Source organism: Tachyglossus aculeatus, chromosome 1 (assembly GCF_015852505.1).
Source record: "Tachyglossus aculeatus isolate mTacAcu1 chromosome 1, mTacAcu1.pri, whole genome shotgun sequence".
In the NCBI taxonomy this organism is placed as follows: Eukaryota; Metazoa; Chordata; class Mammalia; order Monotremata; family Tachyglossidae; genus Tachyglossus; species Tachyglossus aculeatus.
In genome coordinates this window covers 78,761,111-78,782,582 of record NC_052066.1, presented here as the reverse complement: position 1 = coordinate 78,782,582, position 21,472 = coordinate 78,761,111, and the positions used below count along the sequence as shown (strand labels likewise).

At 41.8% G+C, this 21,472-nt stretch overlaps 1 protein-coding gene across 1 annotated transcript in view; it reads right to left on the bottom strand.

The window, feature by feature from the left end:
- The window catches only part of LOC119932425 (claudin-15-like), a 51,799-nt gene extending 37,720 nt beyond the window's left edge, over positions 1–14,079 (bottom strand). The window contains exons 1-2 of the mRNA XM_038751597.1: positions 13,907–14,079; positions 12,564–13,333 (exon numbers count right to left, since the gene is read on the bottom strand). Of these exons, the coding sequence (XP_038607525.1) occupies positions 12,564–12,780 (217 nt within the window). The 5' untranslated portion in view covers positions 12,781–13,333; positions 13,907–14,079. The remainder of the gene's footprint in view (positions 1–12,563; positions 13,334–13,906) is intronic.
- Positions 14,080–21,472: the final 7,393 nt, after the last annotated feature.

Sequence of the window (21,472 nt, the reverse complement as noted above, 5' to 3'; positions counted from 1 at the left end):
AAAACTCCTCACTCTCGGCTTCAAGGCTGTCCATCACCTCGACCCCTCCCACCTCACCTCCCTTCTCTCCTTCTACTGCCCATCCCGCACCCTCCACTCCTCTGCCGCTAACCTCCTCACTGTGCCTCGTTCTCGCCTGTCCCGCCGTCGATCCCCAGCCCACGTCCTTCCCCTGGCCTGGAATGCCCTCCCTCCACACATCCTCCAAGGCAGCTCTCTTCCTCCCTTCAAAGCCCTACTGAGAGCTCACCTCCTCCAGGAGGCCTTCCCACACTGAGCCCCTTCCTTCCTCTCCCCCTCCTCCCCCTCTCCATCCCCTCCGCCTTGCCTCCTTCCCCTCCCCACAGCACCTGCATATATATGTGTATATGTCTGTACATATTTATTACTCTATTTATTTTACTTGTACATTTTTATTCTATTTATTTTATTTTGTTAATATGTTTTGTTTTGTTGTCTTTCTCCCCCCTTCTAGACTGTGAGCCCGCTGTTGGGTAGGGACCGTCTCTGTATGTTGCCAACTTGTACTTCCCAAGCACTTAGTACAGTGCTCTGCACACAGTAAGTGCTCAATAAATACGATTGAATGAATGAAATACCATTGAATGAATGAATGAATGAATATTGTACTCCCCCAAGCATTTACTACAGTGCTCTGCAAAGAGTAAGCACTCAATAAATACGATTCACTGACTGAGAAAGCACAGTGAATGTGACCTCCTTCCTGTTAATGGGAGCTAATCCAGCCTTTCCCCCTCCATGATCCTTCTCCTCCTAAGTCCAAACCCCTCCACAGTTCCCTGCACAAAGTCTTCCTGCCCTCACTCGCCACATGTCAATCTCTCCTCCCCCATCCTCTTTGCTCCCCCCTCGCACCCCAGTTTAAGGCATAGGAACAGGGAAAGCAGCTTGGTCCAGTGGAAAGAGGACAGGCCTGGGAGTCCAAGGACCTGGGTTCTAATCTTGGCTTTGCCACTTCCCTGCTTGGGCAAGTCTAAGCAAGGCTAAGTGCTTGGAAAGTACAATTCAGTTACAAATAGAGAAAATCCCTGCCCACAACGGGCTCACAGTCTAGAAGGGGGTCCACAGGCATCAAAACAAATAAACAGGCATCAAACAACAAGACAGGACATTGAAGTGCAGAAATATAGTCAATTTTCTAGCACTGAAGCCACGATCATCTGAACACACCTATATTGGGTGGAACTGGGGACATGATTGGAGAATCAACAAGACACCCTAACAACTGCTCTGTGGAGAGCCAAAATTTGGGAAACCAAAATCAAGGAGGACAAAGGAAACATTTTAAGGAAGGTCTAACAAAGCCCCAGACAATCCTACATCCAAAAGCTGTTTGTCCAAACACAGAAGATAGACCATCACTGCATGCTGTAATCAAATAAGGAGAGATTCTTTCGTTGCCAAAGCTTCACAAGGAATGATAGACAAGGAGTCAAAACAGAATAAAGTGCAAGGATTAAACTATAACACATCAGCTTTTTTCTATGCCTTTTTAGCCACATGCAGTCAGAGGTGAATTTCAATATGAAGGACAACTATGAATATAGATAAAGGTAGACTAACATTTGTGCACATAAATCAAGTCTTTGAGAAGAGAAAGTATGATGTTTCGGACTTTGAAGGTAGAAGATCTGGATGGAGTTTCTGTGTCTTAAGCTCTTTAAGATCTCAAATTCACATTGAAGAAATTAAGCCTCCTCCTGGGACCTTTGCTTTTATTATTACTATTATTATATTCATATTTATTAAGCATTTTCAAGATGTCAAGCATTGTTTTAGGTGCAGGAGTATATACAAGTTAATCAGTTCTGACAGATTCTCCTTCTCTGCAGTCTCACATTTCCTTCTGCTTTCAAGACATCTATACTTGGATGTCCTCCCATAACCTCAAGCTTAACGTGTCCAATACAGAACTCCTGATCTTCTCTCCCAAATCCCAAATCCTGTCCTCCCCCTGACTTTTCAATCACTGTAGATGGCACCACCATCCTTCCTGTCTCCCAAGCCCATAACCTTGGCATTATCCTTGATTCCTCTCTCTCATGCCATCCACGTATTCTATCCATCATTAAATCATGTCAAGTACACATTCACAACATCGCTAAAGTCCACCCTTTCCTCTCCATCTAAAGTGCTACCTAGTTAATACAATCACTTATTCTATCCGACCTTGATTACTGTATCGGCCTCCTTGCTGAACACCCAACTTTCTGTCTCTCCCAACTTCAGTCACCATCATCATCATCAATCGTATTTATTGAGCGCTTACTGTGTGCAGAGCACTGTACTAAGCGCTTGGGAAGTACAAGTTGGCAACATATAGAGACAGTCCCTACCCAACAGTGGGCTCACAGTCTAAAAGTATGCAGTCCATACTTCACTCTGCTGCCTGGATCATTTTTCTACAAAAACGTTCAGGACATGTCACCCCAGTCCTCAAAAAACCCCAGTGGTTGCCCATCCACCTCCACAACCAACAAAAACTCCTCACCATTGGCATTAAAGTATTCAATCATCAATCGTATTTATTGAGTGCTTACTATGTGCAGAGCACTGTACTAAGCGCTTGGGAAGTACAAATTGGCAACATATAGAGACAGTCCCTACCCAATCACCTTGCCCCTCTCCTACCTCACCTTGCTACTCTCCTACTACAACCCATCCCACACACTTTACTCCTCTAGTGCTAACCTTTTCACTGTGCCTTGATCTCATCTATCTTAACACCAATCCCTCACTCACGTTCTGCCTCTGGCCTGGAGTGCCCTCCTTCCTCAAAGTGGACAGACAATTACTCTTCTCCACTTCAAATCCTTACTGAAAGCACATCTTCTCCAAGAGACCTTCCCTGACTAAGCCCTCTTTTCCTATTCTCCCACTCCCTTCTGCATCGCCCTGGCTTGCTCCCTTTATTCACCCACTCTCCCAGCCCCACGGCACTTACGTACATATCTGTAATGTATTTATTTATATTAATGTCTGTCTCCACCTCTGGACTGTAAACTCACTGTGGACAGTGAATGTGTCTCTTTATGATGTACTCTTCTAAGCTCTTAGTGCAGTGCTCTGCATATGCAGTAAGTGCTCAATAATTATGATTGAATGAATGAATGAATGACTCCCTGAGGGAGTCACTTAGTGGGGCTCACTAAGTAGGAAGAACAAGTATTGAATTCCTTTTTACAGGTGAGGTACAGATAAGTTAAGTTACTTACCTAAGTGGCAAGCAACAGAGCCAGATTAGAACCTAGGTCCTCTGACTCCCAGCCCCATGCTCTTTCTACTAGGCCATGTTGGTTTTCATTCATTCATTCATTCATTCATTCAGTGATGAATGAATGCTTTTCCACGGGATGATTTGGAATTTTCAATAGGGTCCCTGCTTAACCAAACAAGCCTGAAATTTGATTTTGTTACACTTCCCTAAAAGGTTTCTGTGAGGTTTTCTAGCATCTCCTTGGAATCTTTCTGAACCATTATATTACAAGCTTTCAGAACAACTCAGTAGCAGAATCCATGTTTTCTTTTCAGACAGTCCGTCATCACAAAACATGGGTTTCATCACATATTTTGGATAAAACACCATTGATACTTGAACCCCTTCCTGTTTTGTTTCCCCTATGTAAATATCTTTTGTGTGTCTTGTTTCTGCTGTACTGTCCCAAGTCATTAACAAAGTGCTTTGCCATCAGTAGATAATCCGTCAATCAATCAATCATATTTATTGAGCGATTACTATTTACAGAGCACTGTACTAAGTTCTTAAGTGAGTACAATACAACAGAACTAGCAGACACGTTACCTGCTCTTAATGAGCTTACAGTCTAGAGGGGCAGATGGACATTAATGTGAATAAATAATATAAACAAGTCATTTATACTATATAATTTAAAGATATGTACATAAATATTAGTGATTGAGGGAATCGGGGAACATACTTTTGACAAACGCTTAGTCCACTGTTCTGCACACAGTAAGCACTCAATAAATTGCATTGATGATGACAAACACATCTGTCTGGGTAGAGTGCAATGGGATGTTGCACTTCCTTCTAGACTGTGACCTTCTAGACTGTGAGCCCGTTGTTGGGTAGGGGCCATCTCTATATGTTACCAACTTGTACTTCCCAAGCGCTTAGTACAGTGCTCTGCACACAGTAAGTGCTCAATAAATACGGTTGAAGGAATGAATGAATGAATGTTGGAAGGAACCACTGGGTGTGTATGTGAAGCTTTGGGCAAGGCATAAATACCATAGTATTATCTCTTCTCAATGTAAGGTTCTTCAAGAGCACAACTCCAACTATAAGATGGCTGAATGTATTTAGGTGTTCATGTGGGTAGGATAGGGATTTTTTTTCCTTCAGGGAAATATTAGTGCCTCCCAAGGGTGGCTCTCTCCCTCTCTGTGTCTTTCTGTTGTCTGCAGTTCTTTTATTCTCGGTCTTCTTTGCTCAATCTCTCTCAAACACTCCTCCTCAAGTCACCATATCAACCGCACGCAAGGAAAACGTCCACGGTCAAGCAGGTCTGTATTCCCAGCTTGGGTACAGTACTTTTTTTTGCCCACAATTTATTCTAGATCTAATCAGCATGTCTGAGTCTTCTGCTCAAATTACGGTTGTCACTTTCTCCAGCCTCCAGAACTTCCTTAATTGTAGTGGCATCTTTTTGAGAGCTATTTCTCAGCTGATCCTCAGAGACTGACTCTCAAAGACATTCCCTGGTGGCTAAAGAGACTGTTGGGGGGGGGGGGGTCTCTGAATGACCCCACCTCAGAAATCCTTCTATTGGCTCTTTGAAAGGTTAAATCTGGCCTGGGCCCCAAGTTAATGGCATGAAAACCTTCCTAATATTCCAAGAAGACATTTTATTTAGTGCAAGGTGCCAAAGAGGTGTGAGAAGAGTAGAGCAGGAATACAGGTAGCAAAGGAAATTAATGACAGGATAATCTCACTGGTTCCAACTGAAAGAATGTGAGGGCAGGGATTGTTTCTACCAGCTGCGTTGTAACTCTCCTTGTAACCTCCCCAGAGCTTAGAACAGTGCTTTGCACATAGTAAGCGCTTAATAAATGCCATTATTATTATTATTATTATTGTCCTCTCCCAAGCACTTAGTACAGGGCTCTACACATAATAACTGCTCAATAAATGCTATGATTGATTGATAGAGGCTAGAGAATAAAGGAATTCAAAGGTAAATTGGTTTTACTACATGTCAAACACTGTTTTAATAATAATAATGATGGTATTTGTTAAGTGCTTACTATGTGCCAAATACTGTTCTAAGTGCTGGGGTAGATACAAGGTAATCAGGGTGTCCCACGTGGGGCTCACAGTCTTAATCCCCATTTGACAGATGAGTGAACTGAGGCACAGAGAAGTAAAGTGACTTGCCCAAAGTCACCCAGCTGATAAGTGACAGAGCCAGGATTAGAACCCACAACCTCTGACTCCCAAGTCTGTGCTCTTTCCAGTAAGCCATGCTGCTTCTCAAGCACTGAGATAAGTGCAAGTTAATTTATGTCTGACACAATCCCTGTCCCACATAATGCTCACAGTCTTAGTAAGAGGGAGAACAGGTATTTAATCTCCATTGTACAGTTGAAGAAACTGAGGCACAGAGAAGTTAAGAGGGCAGGGATTAGAACCCAGGTCCTCTGACTCTCAGCCCCATGCTTTTCCCACTCGGCCATGTTGCTTCTAATCCAGGCTTAACTCTCCAATTCAATTAGAAAATGAGAGCTAATTTTTTTCAAAAGAATGAAAATACCTAAAGGCAACATTATGTTCTAGTAATGTTATTATTACAATGTAATAGAATCCAGACTACAGAATCCAGAATCCAGACTGTGCCTTTTTCTGCCCTAAAGTTATGGTAAAAGAAGTTCCCACTTCTGTTTGTTTTATCTATTTCATTGTCTCAATAATAATGATGACATTTATTAAGTGCTTACTATGTGCAAAGCACTGTTCTAAGAGCTGAGCACTGATCTTTGCTAAACCCCATGGCAGGAGACTTAAAAAAGTTGTTATTGACCTAATGACTTCCCAGTGAAGTTCCTGTGGGGTTTAAACAATTAGAAAAGTAAAACTATCAAGGAATTCATGAAGAATTGCTCCTTGCAACCTCTTTTCCCCCACAGAGAAACAACATTTCATCTGATTTTGACACTTAGCTCTCTCATTCAAGAAGAACATCAAATATTTTCAGTGTCAAGGAAAACTAGAATGTGAGCCCATTGTTGGGTAGGGACCGTCTCTATATGTTGCCGATTTGTACTTCCCAAGTGCTTAATACAGTGCTCTGCACACAGTAAGCATTTTTTTATTAAGCACTTACTATATGCCAAGCACTGTTCAAGCACTGGGAGGGTTACAAGGTGATCAGGTTGTCCCACAGGGGGCTGACAGTCTTAATCCCCATTTTACAGATGAGGTAGCTGAGGCACAGAGAAGTTAAGTGACTTGCCCAAAGTCACACAGCTTGCAATTGGCAGAGCAGGGATTTGAACCCATGACCTCTGACTCCAAAGCCCGGGCTCTTTTCCACTGAGCCACGTAAGCGCTCAATAAATATGATTGAATGAATGAATGAATTAAAAAACAAAACAAAACAAACAAATCCTATGTCTTACTAAGAATCACTTATTTTGCTGGCTTAGCAAATGGGAGATATGATGTTAGTCTCCTCTTCAAACTTTTTCAGGAAAGCTATGTGGACCCGTGGAAAAAGCACAGGCCTGGACCTGAGTTCTAATCCTAGCTTCACCAATTGCCAGCTGTAGGACCTTGAACAAGTCACCTAACTGCTCTGAGCCTCAATTTCCTCATCTGTGAAGTGGGGATTCAAGACCTGTTCTCCCTCCTACTTAGACTGTGAGCACCATATGGAAAAAGGACTGTGTCTGACTTGATTAACTTGAATCTATCCCAGAGTTTAGAACAGTGTTTGACACATATTAATTGCTCAACAAATAGAATTAAGGAATACAAAAACTCAAAATTAAATCTCAATTCATACTTTTAAAAAATGAAAACAAGACGATCAATAGCTGAAACCTACAAAATGCTTTGTATGGCACAATTTAATTCCAAACCTAAGCAAAAGTGAGGTTTTTGCTCAAATTGACTCCAAAATTCAGGAGTTTTTCATACTTGAAACTGTCAAATCCAGAGAATTGTGACAAACATCCCTAAAACCTCTTCAAACCTGTCTCAAAATCTGTAATAAACATGCATGCACTCCATGTGGAAGCATTTGAACGATGTGGTTTTTGTGATTTTTCATTCATTCATTCATTCAATCATATTTATTGAGTGCTTGGGAGGGTAGGGTACAACAATGAACAGACACATTCCCTGCCCTGCCACTTAAGAGCTTACAGTCTAGAAGGGGAGAGACAGATATTTGAACAATGTGGTTTCTGTGCTTATTCGTCTAGCAGTTTCATCTTCACAGCATTTTATTGAGACTTTTAGAATTTAAAAAATTATGATTTCTCAATTAGTATTTATTTGTTTATTCAGATGGAAGATTTACATAGTCTTTCCTCTGTTCCAGAAACATTCTAATGAGAAAACCATGGGAATAGCCGCAGTAGGCAGTAGATCAAGGAGGAGTATAAACTGAAAAGGGTAGAACCGGTTGGAGCAACAAGGAAGTCAAATCACAGGTAAAACCAACCTGGGCCCTACATAAGGCAGATATTTTAATATAGAGTCTCTCAGGCACTGTCTGCCCAATGAAGCAAATATGCTTTAGATCTCCCCCAAATTCCCTTCATAAGGGAGGCAAAGGGAAACTGTTCTGGTCCTCTGCACTTGTGGCCATTCCTGGGGCTCAGTAACTGACTTGCCTGAGAAATCCTGGCCAAACCATGGGACTCATAGATAAAAATCTGTGATGTTCAGTCATTTATTTATACTACTAACGAAACTGTAGCGAAACTGCTGCCAGGAGTGCCTGTATGAGGAACAGAGGGAACGAGACAAAGGGGTGGAGCCTTCACTGGGCTGGAAATCAGAGGGGCCCGCCGTGCACCATTTCCTCTCTGTGCCCTGCATGGTACCTGCTGTTGGCCTTGAAATAGAGTCCGGGAAGCCGAAGAGAAGTACTTCTTCGGGCTCACCTGATCTGGCTCTGAGATCTCGATCTCAATGCACATGTTAGATTTTGTGGACCCGTGCGGCGTTCGATAAAGCTGGGGAAGCTCAGGAAAGAGTGGGAAAGAGACATGTGGGAGAGGAGATGTTATGCAGAGGAATTCTGGTTTCGGGAGTTCAGTTTGGTTTCTATCTCATAGTGAGGTAACCCATCCCTTAGAAATACCGCTTTCCCCTCACCGCCCTCATCTCCCCCATTCCTAGGACTGCCAGAGAAATTGGACAGAGGGAGGATGCACCCAGCTCCCAGAAAGCAATGGGCACAGTAGTAGCTAGGATAGATTCTTCCCAAAATTAACTGAAACGTCGAAGGACCATAAGCAAGAGAGTTTACCAAGGCAGACACAGGTGAACATTGGAAGACTCTTCTCTGGGTGACTATTCTACTTCTCATCTAATAGTTTGTGCTTTCAGATGCTTAAACCACTTAGGAAAGATGGGTATTTTAATTTTCATTCATTCATTCAATCCTATTTATTGAGCATTTCAGAGGATAGGTTACAACAACGAACAGGCACATTCCCTGCCGCTTAAGAGCTTGCAGTCTAGAAGGGGAGAGACAGATATTATTATTAAAAAAATTACAGATATGTACTTAAGTGCCGAGGGGCTGGTAGGGAGGAAGAACAGAGGGAGCAAGTGAGGGCAATGTAGAAAGGAGTGGGAGAAGAGGAAAGCGGGCTTGGGGAGAAGGTTTAGTCAGGAAAGACCTCCCGGAGGAGATGTGCCTTCAATAAGACTTTGAAGGGAGGAAAGTAATTGTCTGTAATTTGAGAAGCAGTGTAACCTGGTTGATAGAACACAGGCCTGAGAGTCAGAAGGACATGGGTTCTAATCCCAGCTCCACCACTTGTCTGTTGTGTGACTTTGGGAAAGTCACTTACCTTCTCTATGCCTCAGTTACCTCATCGGTAAAATGGGGAATCAGATTGTGAGCCCAATATGGGATAGGGACTGTGTCCAACCTGATTAGCTTGTAACTAGCCCAGGGCTTAGGTCAGTGACTGGCACATAGTAAATGCTTAATAAACACAAATAAAAAAATTGAAAGGTTTCATCTTGCCAAGTCCTCTAATGCATTTATTTCTGCTAATAACAGTACAGTATATCATGTCCTGTTTACAAAAAATCTAAAGGGAAAGTTCTGAATTGCTAGTGAGTTTTTATCTTCATCTAATCAGATTTTCAGAAAAACTAATTAAAATCATCCACAAATAGCTCTTAAGGACATTTGAATGCAGACTTTCATCCAATTCTTCCAAGATTTTTCTTTTTTAATCTTCCATTCTGTAAATGTAATGATATCTAAGGAACACTTTCCCACTCTCTTCTTGCCTTCTCTCTTGTTTGAATTTCTCATCTGATGAAGTCTCCCACGCCTTTGAAAATCCAAGCCTGGGGAGCCATTTTCTTTTTAATAGACTAAAGAAAAGGGGTAGCCTGTAGCTTTCTGCATAGATGGCTAAATGAGCCAGTGATTTATTAAGTAATCTATTAAGAGAGTCCTCCTTTAGAAACTACTGTATTTTGTTAGTCAAAAGTTGTAACTCCGAACGAGGAAAAGACTCACCCAAATTAAACACAGAGCCCAGAGCTAACCAACAATTTAGAAAGTTATGTAATGCCTAGATTAAACTACTGCTTTATTCATAGGAGATTCATTTACAATTTATACCAGGAGTTTGCTCTCTGACATCCTAAATATTTCTGACCATTTGCTTGGATATAATTATGCCCCATCTAGCCTTTCAGCTGAACCATTTTGCTGAAGACTAATTGTACCACTTGGCATTTGAGCCATTGAACATTAATAAGAGAACCAGTTATATATTGATGCTGTATGCATTATTCTCTCTACTACACTCCTGTACTTATAGGAGGGAGTTATCTTTCTTAAAGGAACTTTGAAAGTCCTGTCAATCCCAATTACCTGAGCTTCTTAGAACTGAAACACTAAAGCAGGAGTTCTGAAGCTTTGAAATGATTTGAGCAGAAACCAGAGTCACAAAGAGAGGTTGAATGGAACTGTGTTTGCTAGTGACAAAGTCTAAAAACAGCAATTAAGGTCTGGACTTGCTTCAGTTCCTCCTGGTAGATAGAGATTTAATTGGATTGGCACTGGACTAATTGGACTGTATTTTATTCTCTCCTCCTACATGGATTCACTGGATACTGAAACAGAACAACCCTCTTGGTGTCTTAGTTTCCCCTGTTTATGAAAGATTGTAAAATATTCCCCCATTTATAAATATAATAATAATTATGGGTTTTGTTAAGCCCTTACTAAATGTTTTTTTTTAAAACACTGAACTAAGCATTGGGGTAGATACAAGATAATCGTATAGGACACAGTCCCTGTCCCACATGGGTCTCACAGTTTAAATAGGAAGGAAGACGGGTATCTCATCTGCATTTTACAAATGAGGAAACTGAGGCACAGAGAAGTTAGGTGACTTGTCCAAGGTCACAGAGCAAGCAAGTGGCAGAGTTGGGATTAGAACCTAGTTCCTACAACTCCCAGGGGAATGCTCTTTCCATTAGACCATCCTGCTTCCTATATATATTTACAATGGCTTAGAACAGTGCTCTGCACATAGTAAGTGCTTAAATGCCATCATCATTATTATTATTAAAATAGGAAAATTATGAAAAGTATGAAAATAGCAACACAATCACAAAAGGAAATGATGAGTTGTGAACTGTGGTGTGAGCACAGCAACTGGGACACCATCTTCCTAAGTTTAAAGTGCATCTATATTTTTAAATATGTTTTAAACTTCTCCTTGGAGATTACCCGTGAAAAGCAATAGTTGTATAGAAAAAATCCCAAGAAAAAAATATAAATTAGAGAGAAAAAAGTTAGAAATCTGTGGTTCCCTTTCCTCTAACCCATTAATTTCCTTGGGCTTATCACAACTCAAGATGCCGGAATGCCTCTGATACTTCTTGGGGGGGAGCAGGGAAGGGAGAGAAAGGAATTTGTCATGGTTCCATAATCACTGAGTGACCATTTGTCACAACTCCAAGAACCAGGAAAACTGGGAAAATATAACTATCTTGTTGAATAACAAAATAATTCATTCATAGATCAATTGTCAGTGAGTCTTTTTTTCTGGCCAGATCAAAGAAGTTAATATTTTCTGAGCCGAAGAAAAAGTCATTCATTTGCCAAGAGAGTTATCATGTAGCTCGCTGCTATTACACTCCATATAAGAATGAGTTGTTCATCAAAACCCCGTTAAGTTTGAAAAGGAGTCAATGTTCTACAAAATGAGATTAACCCCCACCAGTAACAGAGAGCACTCCATGTTGATTTGTATATATTCATTTATGCAATTTTTTAAATGGAACCCATGGAGATAGAATATTTGGATTCCAGTTAAAAATAATTGACTAGAATATAATAATAATAATAATAATGGCATTTATTAAGCACTTACTATGTACAAAGCACGGTTCTAAGCACTAGGGAGTTTACAAGGTGATCAGGTTGTCCAACGTGGGGCTCACAGTCTTAATCCCCATTTTACAGATGAGGTAAATGAGGCACAGAGAAGTTAAGTGACTTGTCCAAAGTCACACAGCTGACAAGTGCTCTGCACATGGTAAGTGCTCAATAAATACAATTGAATGAATGAATGAATGAAGTGGTGGAGCCGGGATTTAAACCGATGACCTCTGACTCCAAAGCCTGTGCTCTTTCCACTGAGCCATGCTGTTAGAACCAGGTGAATCAATAAAATCAAACCAGAAATGCAAAACCTCAAATTTTCCAAAGTTTTGCCAAAAGCCTTGCCAAAGTAGAGAATTTCTATGTTACCTGGGTGGATAAAAATATTGCGGAGGAATTTTCATGGCCATTAAGCAATGAAAAATCCAGATGGATTTCATTAGTAACTGGGTGGTATAATTGCTCCTCTCTCTTAGAAAGGTTTACTTTCTAGAGTCTAGGAACCCTGTTGTTAGTGGACAGCAATAATTTTGAAGTATCCCAGAAACAAATCTCCCAATGCAAGCAAATTTTTTTTTTTACACCAATGGGAAATGTCCTTCAGAACCAATTCAGCCACTGCCAACAGACAGAGGTGTTCCACGGATCACAGGGACAGACACAACTCCTTTGTCTACTGAATTTAAAAAAAAATAGCTTACAAAGAGGCATCACTTCCATTGCAAAAGATGGTAAAAAGGACAAAATTAGGAGAGTGTACTCAATGGATCACAGGGGACGCTGCTGATAACAGAACTCTGGGTTACAGAAAATAGAGCAAAAGTAGAGATTAAGCTTGCTCTTATTCATTCTTCTCCCTCAGATCCCCGCCAGTTAGACTACACCACCAAGTGAACATTGAAGAGAGACTGATAAGAGACTTACCAGGAAGGGCTAGCATGGAGTCAAATTTTTTGCAGTTGGAGATACCTATGCTGTCTTCTGCACAGCTTTTCCACAAGTTCTCATACAAGGTGGAGGTGGTGATCACACTGCCGTGGAGGGTGGAAACTTTCCAGTAACCATTGGGCAAAGTGGACCCCAGGACTAGCCATCCTCCCAAGCTCAGCAGAAAACCCGTAATTTCCAACACGGCGGACATGTTTTTAAATAGCACCTTACGAGAGGTGGGAAGAGGACCGCCTTCCAAAAGGGTTTTTAGAGCTAGTCTTCCTTTTTCCCCACTAGAAGAGCTCTTGCTGTTTCATCTATGGTTTCATTCCAGAGTGAAGCTACCTTTGCTCTTTGTTTTGCCCACGGAGTGATAAGATTGTGTCTATCTACCATGTGTGACAGTAATAATTGGGTGCAGTTTATGGTAAAGATATATAGTGCACCGGATTGTTGTGAGAACAAGTTTCCTTTTTTCTGTCAGGGGGCAGTTGGGGGGAGGGTATCCTTCCAATTGAAAATAAACAAAGAAAACCCAGCCCCCAGAGCTGTCTGATGTTATAATCACAAGAATTCAGGCTACTTCACACTTTAACCTTCTGGCACCTAAAACGTTCTTGTGTTTGTCACAAGGTTATAACCGTGACAGCCCAACCATGATTTTCACTGCATAGCTGATTGAAAGTCACTTTATCACAATGACAGTTGTACTCCTAGGTGAAATCTCTCCGATTCTGAATCCTGATCAGAGCGAATTTGATGACCTAGAAAGGAAAGTTACAACAAGCAAAGCAGTCAGATTGGAGTTCTGCTTCCCCCTGCCAAAGGAAAACAACTCTTCTTTAACTGACTTTGAGACAACAAGCCAAGAAAGAAACACTCAAAAGTTGTATGTTTTAAACTAAAGTAACTGTATTGACAGACTGAGGCTGCCATATCTAACTGGATTTCAGGACAGACAGCCAATTTCATTAATCTTTTACTGACGATTGATTTCTAGTTAAGGTAGATTCCTGTGGAAACATGCCCCTCTTCCCCGGGAAAACAAAAGCTTCATATCCAGGCAGTGAGTTTCACTTAATGAATCACAGGATATGTATTTGTAGTAGATAGATGTATTATCCCCCCAGGAAAGATTAACAAACTAAAGAATGTGAAAACAAATATCAAACATCAGAAGCAATGAAAACAGAATATAATTCATAATGCATGCCAATTTGAATTGATCTGATTATTGCTAATCAGATAACCATCATAATTCGGTCCCATTATCACTATGGTATCCATTTTGTGAAGCAAAATCAGAATCATGGGGAAGTGCCTATAGATCTGCTTACCTATTACATCAGCAAGTAGAAGAGAAATCTGGATTTTTGTCTTGAGTACCTTGGTTTTCTTACAACCAGCTTCCAAATTCAAACTTCAGACGGGCTGTTTTCTAGGTAAGGACTTAATCTCTAGAAATAACTGTTCTGTCTAACGAGTTCCCTTTTTATCAGCCTTTTCGCCATAATGTAAGACTGTCTTGACAAAGGCTTCAGCTCTTTGTCCAGATGGGTTCTCCTCAGGAGTTTATTGTGCTTATGTGTGCTTATGCCCTCCCCAGAACAATATTAGAACAGTACATGAAGTTCAGAGGCAATGGACTGCATAGTTCTTCAAGAGATCCGCAGAAAATGCCTGTGAGGGTCAGAAGGAGATATCTTCTTATTTTTAATCTTCCAAATTGCTCAACAGCTACCAATGAAAAAATCCTTTTGAAGTCCCCAGTCCCCTGCCCCTATCCATGAGGTTATGTCCAGATAAAATCTATGGAAGCAAAGGCATAGGCAGGCAGAATCACTGTCAACGAATGTATATTTACACAGAAGAAAGCACAACCCAGTCCAGATCAGAAGGTCAGTTTTATTACAGTATTGTGACCCAAAAGGGCTGGAAAGCAATGCTGAGATATAGACATGTATCTGACATATAGACAGATATAGATAGATAGATAGATAGATACATACATACATACAGTACAAGCAGTAAACACACACACACACGCATATAAAATACATAGTACGGGCTTTGCAAATACTGATAATAATAATTATAATAATAAGTGTGGTATTTGTGAAGGGCTTACCATGTGCCAAGCACTGTCCTACGCGTTGGAGTAGGTAAAAATAATAATAATAATAATGGTATTTGTTAAGCACTTACTATGTGTGAAGCACTGTTCTAAGCGCCAGGGGGGATAAAAGGTGATCAGGTTGTCCCACGTGGGGCTCACAGTCTTAATCCCCATTTTACAGATGAGGTAACTGAGGCACAGAGAAGTTAAGTGGCTTGCCCAAGGTCACACAGCTGACAAGTGGCTGAGCCAGGTTTCGAACACATGACCTCTGACTCCCAAGCCCGAGCTCTTTCCACTGAGCCACGCTGCTTCCCCAACATAAACAAGATAACCCCCCAAGATAAACAGGTCCCACAGTCTAAGTAGGAGGAGGGATGGGTATTGAATTCCCCACAGTCTAAGTAGAAGGAGGAATGGGTATGGAATTCCCCTTTTGCAGATGAGGGAACTGAGGCACTGATGAGTGAAGTGACTTGCCCAAGGTCACCAAACCAACAAGTGGCTGAGATTAGAACTCAGGTCCCCAGAATCACAGGCCCATGCTCTTTCCAGCAGGCCATACTGCTCTCGGCGCTTAGTTCAGTGCCTGGCATGGAGTAATGGCTTCACAAATACCAGCTGTTTCCCCATCTCTGTCTCCTCTACTGGCTGCCTCCCTGTCTCTTCCGCCCCATCTCTTCTACCCCTCAAGAACTATCCAGTTCAAGTTTTTCATTAAATTTAAGCATTAATCCTAAATTACCTTTTTCATTTGCCATTTGAAGATTTTGAATGTTCATTTTCTCCTTATCATTAATATATTGTTCTTTCAACCTGACAATCACCAGGCATTATTAAAGGGTACATCTTTGCCCCATGGTAAATTAAAAAATCACAAGTGTTCCTTGAGGGAGAAGAAGTGCACTTTTCTACACTTTGATCCAGTCCAGCCCATAAATCCAGGCCTGGATGCATCCGGGTCTTTGTCCTAGTTTACACGGCCTTTGTAGTTTGAAATTTGTTTTTATGGTATTTGTTAAGAACTGACTATGTGCTAGGAACTGTACTAATGGCTGGAGTAGATAAAAACTAATTAGGTTGGACATAGTTTAAGCCCCACATGGGGCTCACAGTCTTAATCTGCATTTTACGGATGGGGAACCTGAGGCCCAGAGAAGTGAAATGACTTGTCCAAGGTCACACAGCAGACAAGTTGTGGAGCCAGAATTAGACCTCAGCTCCTCTGCCTCCCACGCCTGTGCTCTATCCACTAGATGACACTGCTTATCACTATACTCAGAATAGTTAGGGTGAATGTAAAAGGGGTAATAATAATTATAATCGTGGTATTTATTAAGTGATTACTATGTGCCAGGCACTGTACTAAGCACTGGAGTGGCTATATGCAAATTGGGTTGGACACAGTCCCTGTTCTGGCTCATAGTCTCAATCCCATTTTACAGGTGAGGCTGAAGCAAAGAGAAGTGAAGTGACTTGCCCAAGGTCACACAGCAGTCAAGTGAAGGAACAGGGTTTAGAACCCATGACCTCTGACTCCAAGATAATAGTAAAAATAATTATGGCATTTTGTTAAGCATTTACTATGTGCCAAGCATTGTTCTAAGCACTGGGAGAGATACAAGGTAATCAGGTTGTCCCACATGGGGCTCACAGTCTTAATTCTCATTTCAAAGATGAGGTAACTGAAACACAGAAAAGTTAAGTGGCTTGCCCAAAGTCACACAGTAGACCAGTGGTGGAGCTGGGACTAGAAATCACATCTTCTGACTCCTAAACCTGTGCTCTTTCCACTAAGCCACGCTGCTTCTAGCCCATCCATCCACCTCCTGAAGTCTCCCATACCCAGATAATCTCAATTGTTTTGAGATTATTAAGGTCACGTTTGGGAGATCTTGTTGTAAGGGGATCAAAGAATCAAGGAATGTACTTAATGATCTTTTCAGAAATAATGAGCTCCTGTTTCCACAAACAGGAAAGCATGAAATAAGGTGACAGAAAGAGACACAAAGAGATGGAGAGAGACCTAGAATGAGAAAGACAAGCAGAAACAGAGACACTCCCAGAAAGACTAAACTGGAGAAAGGGAGGTTATATTGAAAGATAAAAATTTCTCTCTATAGCATCTAGAAAGCCATCATAGAATTTAGACTTTGCTTACTTACCCTGTTGGGGTTATGTTTATAATAATAATAATAATGGTATTTATTAAGCACTGACCATATGCCAAGCACTGTTCTAAGCACTGGGGTAGATACAAGGTAATCAGATTGTCCCACATGGGTTTCACAGTCTTAATCCCCATTTTACAGATGGGGTAACTGAGGCACAGAGAAGTTAAGTGACTTGCCCAAAGTCACACAGCTGAGAAGTGGCAGAACCAGGATTAGAACCCACAACCTCTGACTCCCAAACCCGTGCTCTTGCCACTAAGCCACGCTGATCAGGGTAGTGAATTAAAGTGACCACTCTATTTCCTACTGGAATCACAGTGGGTTCACAACATGAAGAGTGCTCAGGAGACTGAGAGACAAAACCCTTATTAACCGAATTGTAGAAATGTAATAGTAATAGAATTATTACTCAGAGTAGCACTTTGGGGAATGATGATGTGAATGATGATAATAATAATAATAATTGCCATATTTGTTAAGCATTTACTATGTGCCAGGAACTGTTCTAAGCTCTGGGGTAGATACAAGATAATAGGGTTGGACACAGTCCCTGGCTCACATGGGGCTCACAGTCTTAACCCCCATTTTACAGATGAGGGATGTGAGGCACAGAAAAGTTAAGTGATTTGCCCACGGTCACACAACAGACAAATGGCCGAACCGGAATTAGAACCCACATCCTTCTGTCTCCCAGATCCGTGCTCTTTCCACTAGGCCATGCTGCTTCAGTTTGTCCTTTCCTCTCTCCTCTGGTGACACCTCACCAATCAATCAATCAATCAATCGTATTTATTGAGCGCTTACTGTGTGCAGACCACTGTACTAAGTGCTTGGGAAGTACAAGATGGCAACATATAGAGACAGTCCCTACCCAACAGTGGGCTCACAGTCTAAAAGGGGGAGACAGAGAACAAAACCAAACATACTAACAAAATAAAATAAATAGAATAGATATGTACAAGTAAAATAAATAAATAAAGAAATAGAGTAATAAATATGTACAGGCATATATACATATATACAGGAGCTGTGGGGAAGGGAAGGAGGTACAGAGGGCATCTTCTTCCCTGAAATGGGGTCTTCAAGGTACATTCACAAGCAAAATACCTTGAATCCCTTTAAAAACAAAGAATTAGGGAAAAAGTCAAGTAGAAGATGGGAGACATGAGAGAGTAGTGAGTGTTTGAAGGGTCTAGTAAAGAGAGGAAAGAGATTGAAAATACCATGTCCTTGTAACAATGCTTTTTTACCTTCATTTAAGACTACTGGCCATTTAATTGTAAAACATAAACATTTCACAATGTTGTGACATTTTGATTAAACTAAAATGACAAAATGGATTATGATTATGATCAAGCACTTCTTGCATTCTTTATCTTATTTAGTAAGTGCTTCCCAGTTGTATTAGATTATCTTGGAATAGCACAGAAAGAGCACTGTTGTCATTTTCTTTTATGAAGTGTAGCATTATACAAATTACTGAAACCAAACAGAAGCCAAAAATAAAATCTTTAGACCACTGGGAAAATTTCCTTGAATAGATGCAATTGTAATATGTTACGAGTGGCTGTCTGAGTTTTGGATAAATGCCATGCAAGCCCTAAATCCACGGTTTAATATTATGTTTAGGGTGTATTTTAAATACATACATTGTCCAAATAATCTGTCCGATTCTCCATTTCGCTTGTGGAAAGAGCCTGCCTGTGAAGAGCCAGCCTTAAACGATTAGGATTTTCTAGCAGCAAAAAGGGGCCTTATACCAAATTTACAATCACTACACACTAAAAGCCTCCAGGAACATTGCCAGAATGAAGAACAAATCTATAAATATATCATAGAGTAAATGGGCTGGAAGGGACCTCAGGAAGACCTTTATAGCATCTTTGAGATTTTGTCGGGAAGACTTCCCCCTGCAGTCATTTGTCTGTTTTGTACCTTTCTCCGCCCTCTCTGAGATGGCTGAGAATTTAGGTAACTGTTTGTTTCTACCCTAGAAGTTTATTTATCTTCCTCATCAGGTTCTCAAACTGGTGACACCTTCCAGCTACAGGACAAAGATATTTCGGTCACCTCTCCCTCCTATTCACATCACTTATACCTGCCAAACAGAAACTTACCTCTCTCACAGGTTTTTTGCATTGACCCATAACCCTGTTGACCCTCATCCTATCTGTATTTAACCAACTGCCCAGGAACTTCAGAGTTAAATGCAGTAGCCTGAGAGATATTCTTAATTCCCCCCTTTACCCTACAACTCCCTCCAGTGATCTCTCCATCCCCCTCCTACCATTCCTCTCCAAACTCCTTGAGCAAGTTGTCTACACCTGCTATCTCCAGTTCCTCTCCTCTAATTCTCTCCATGACCCCTCCAATCTAGCTTCTTTCCCCTTCACCCCACAGAAACCACCCCCTCAAAGGTCACAGATGATCTTCATCTTGCCAAATCCAACGCTCTCTACTCCATCCTAATCCTCAACTTCTCAGCTGCCTGCAGCACTGTCATCCACCCCCTTCTCCTGGAAATATTATCCAACGTCCATGTCCTCTCCTGGTTCTCCTCCTATCTCTCTGGCCACTCATTCTCAGTCTCTTTTGTGGGCTCCTCCTCTGCCTCCCATGTCCTAACTGTGGGGCTCCCTCAAGGTTCAGTTCTGGGTCCCCTTCTATTCTCCATCTACATCCACTCCCTTGGAGAACTGTTTCACTCACATGACTTCAACTACCATATCTATGCAGATGATTTCCAAATCTACATCTTCAGCCCTGATTTCTCTCCCCCTTTGCACTCTCGCATTTCCTCCTGCCTTCAAGACTTGGATGTCCTCCTGTCACCTCAAGCTTAACATGTCCAAAACAGAACCCCTTACCTTCCCACCCAAACCCTGTCCTCCCCCTGACTTTCTCATCACTGTAGGTGGCACCACCATCCTTCCTGTCTCACAAACCCATAACTTTGGCATTATCCTTGACTCCTCTCTCTCATTCGACCCACATATTCAATCCATCTCTGAATCCTGTCAGTTCCACCTTCACAACATTGCTAAAGCTGCCCTTTCCTCTCCATCCAAACTGCTACCACGTTAGTGCAATCACTCATCCAAACCTGCCTGGATTACTGCATCAGCCTCCTTGTTGACCTCCCAGTCTTCCGCCCCCCCCCCCCCTCCAGTAATTCATTCATTCATTCAATCATATTTACTGAGCACTTACTGTGTGCAGAGCACTGTACTAAGCCATACTTCACTCTGCTACCCTGATCATTTTTCTACAAAAATGCTCAGGACACATTTCCCCTCTCTTCAAGAACTTTCAGTGGTTGCCCATACACCTCCTCATCAAACAGAAACCCCTCACCATTGGCTTTAAAGCACTCAATGACCTTGCCCCTTTCTACCTCACCTCACTACTCTCCTACTAATAATGATAGCATTTATTAAGCGCTTACTATGTGCAAAGCACTGTTCTAAGCGCTGGGGAGGTTACAAGGTGATCAGGTTGTCCCACGGGGGGCTCACAGTCTTAATCCCCATTTTACAGATGAGGTAACTGAGGCACAGAGAAGTTAAGTGACTTGCCCAAAGTCACACAGCTGACTAGTGGCGGAGCCGGGATTTGAACCCGTGACCTCTGACTCCAAAACCCGGGCTCTTTCCACTGAGCCATGCAACACTTTGCTCCTCTAATGCCAAGTTATTCATTGTACCTCAATCTTATCTATCTCACCAATAACCCCTGGCCCACCTCCTGCCTCTGGCCTGGAACACCCTCCGTTTTTATATCTGGCAGACAGTTACTCTCCCCCACATTTAAAGCCTTACTGAAGGCCCATCTCCTCCAAGAGGCCTTCCCTAAGTCCTCATTTCCTCTTCTCCCACTCCCTTCTATGTCTCCAAGCCCCATAGAACGTATATATCCATTGTTTATTAATATTGATATCTGTCTCCTCCTCTAGGCTGTAAGCTCGTTTTGGGCAGGAATTGTGTCTGTTATATTGTTGTGTTGTACTATCCCAAGTGCTTAATACAGGGCCCGGCACACTGTAAGCACTCAATAAATACTATTGATTGATTGATTGATTAATTGAAGAGCTCCCAATAAAATTAGGAGGGAGTACAGGTATTGAATCCCCATTTTACAGATAAAGAAACAGTGGCACACAGAGAAATTAATTGACTTGCCCAAAGTCACACACTACAGGCAAGAGACAGAGCCGGGATTTGAACCCAGGTTCTTTGACTCCCAGCTGTATGCTCATTCCACTAGGTCAGATTGCTCTCTTTCATGTTGGGACGAAGTTGCTGGACAATGTATTAAGTGCCTCTACTGAGCTCCTTTGGGAAGCTAAAAAGGAGTCTGTCTCCTCCAAATTCTTGTGTTGAGCCACTCTTGTCATTAATCCCTCAAAACCTTGGAGGGACCCTTATCAGATGAGAGGTGAGGGGTTGGGGGGGGTGCCTGGAGGGGTTGTCCTTCAGTGGAAAGGTCACTGTGACCCCAGAAGCTGGGGAAATCAAGCCCTGCTGCTTACTGCAAACCATGAGGTTTTTAAGAGCTCCTACTATTTGTTATCTAAAGAGGCCTTGCTCCTTGCATTCAACATTGCTGAGCACTGA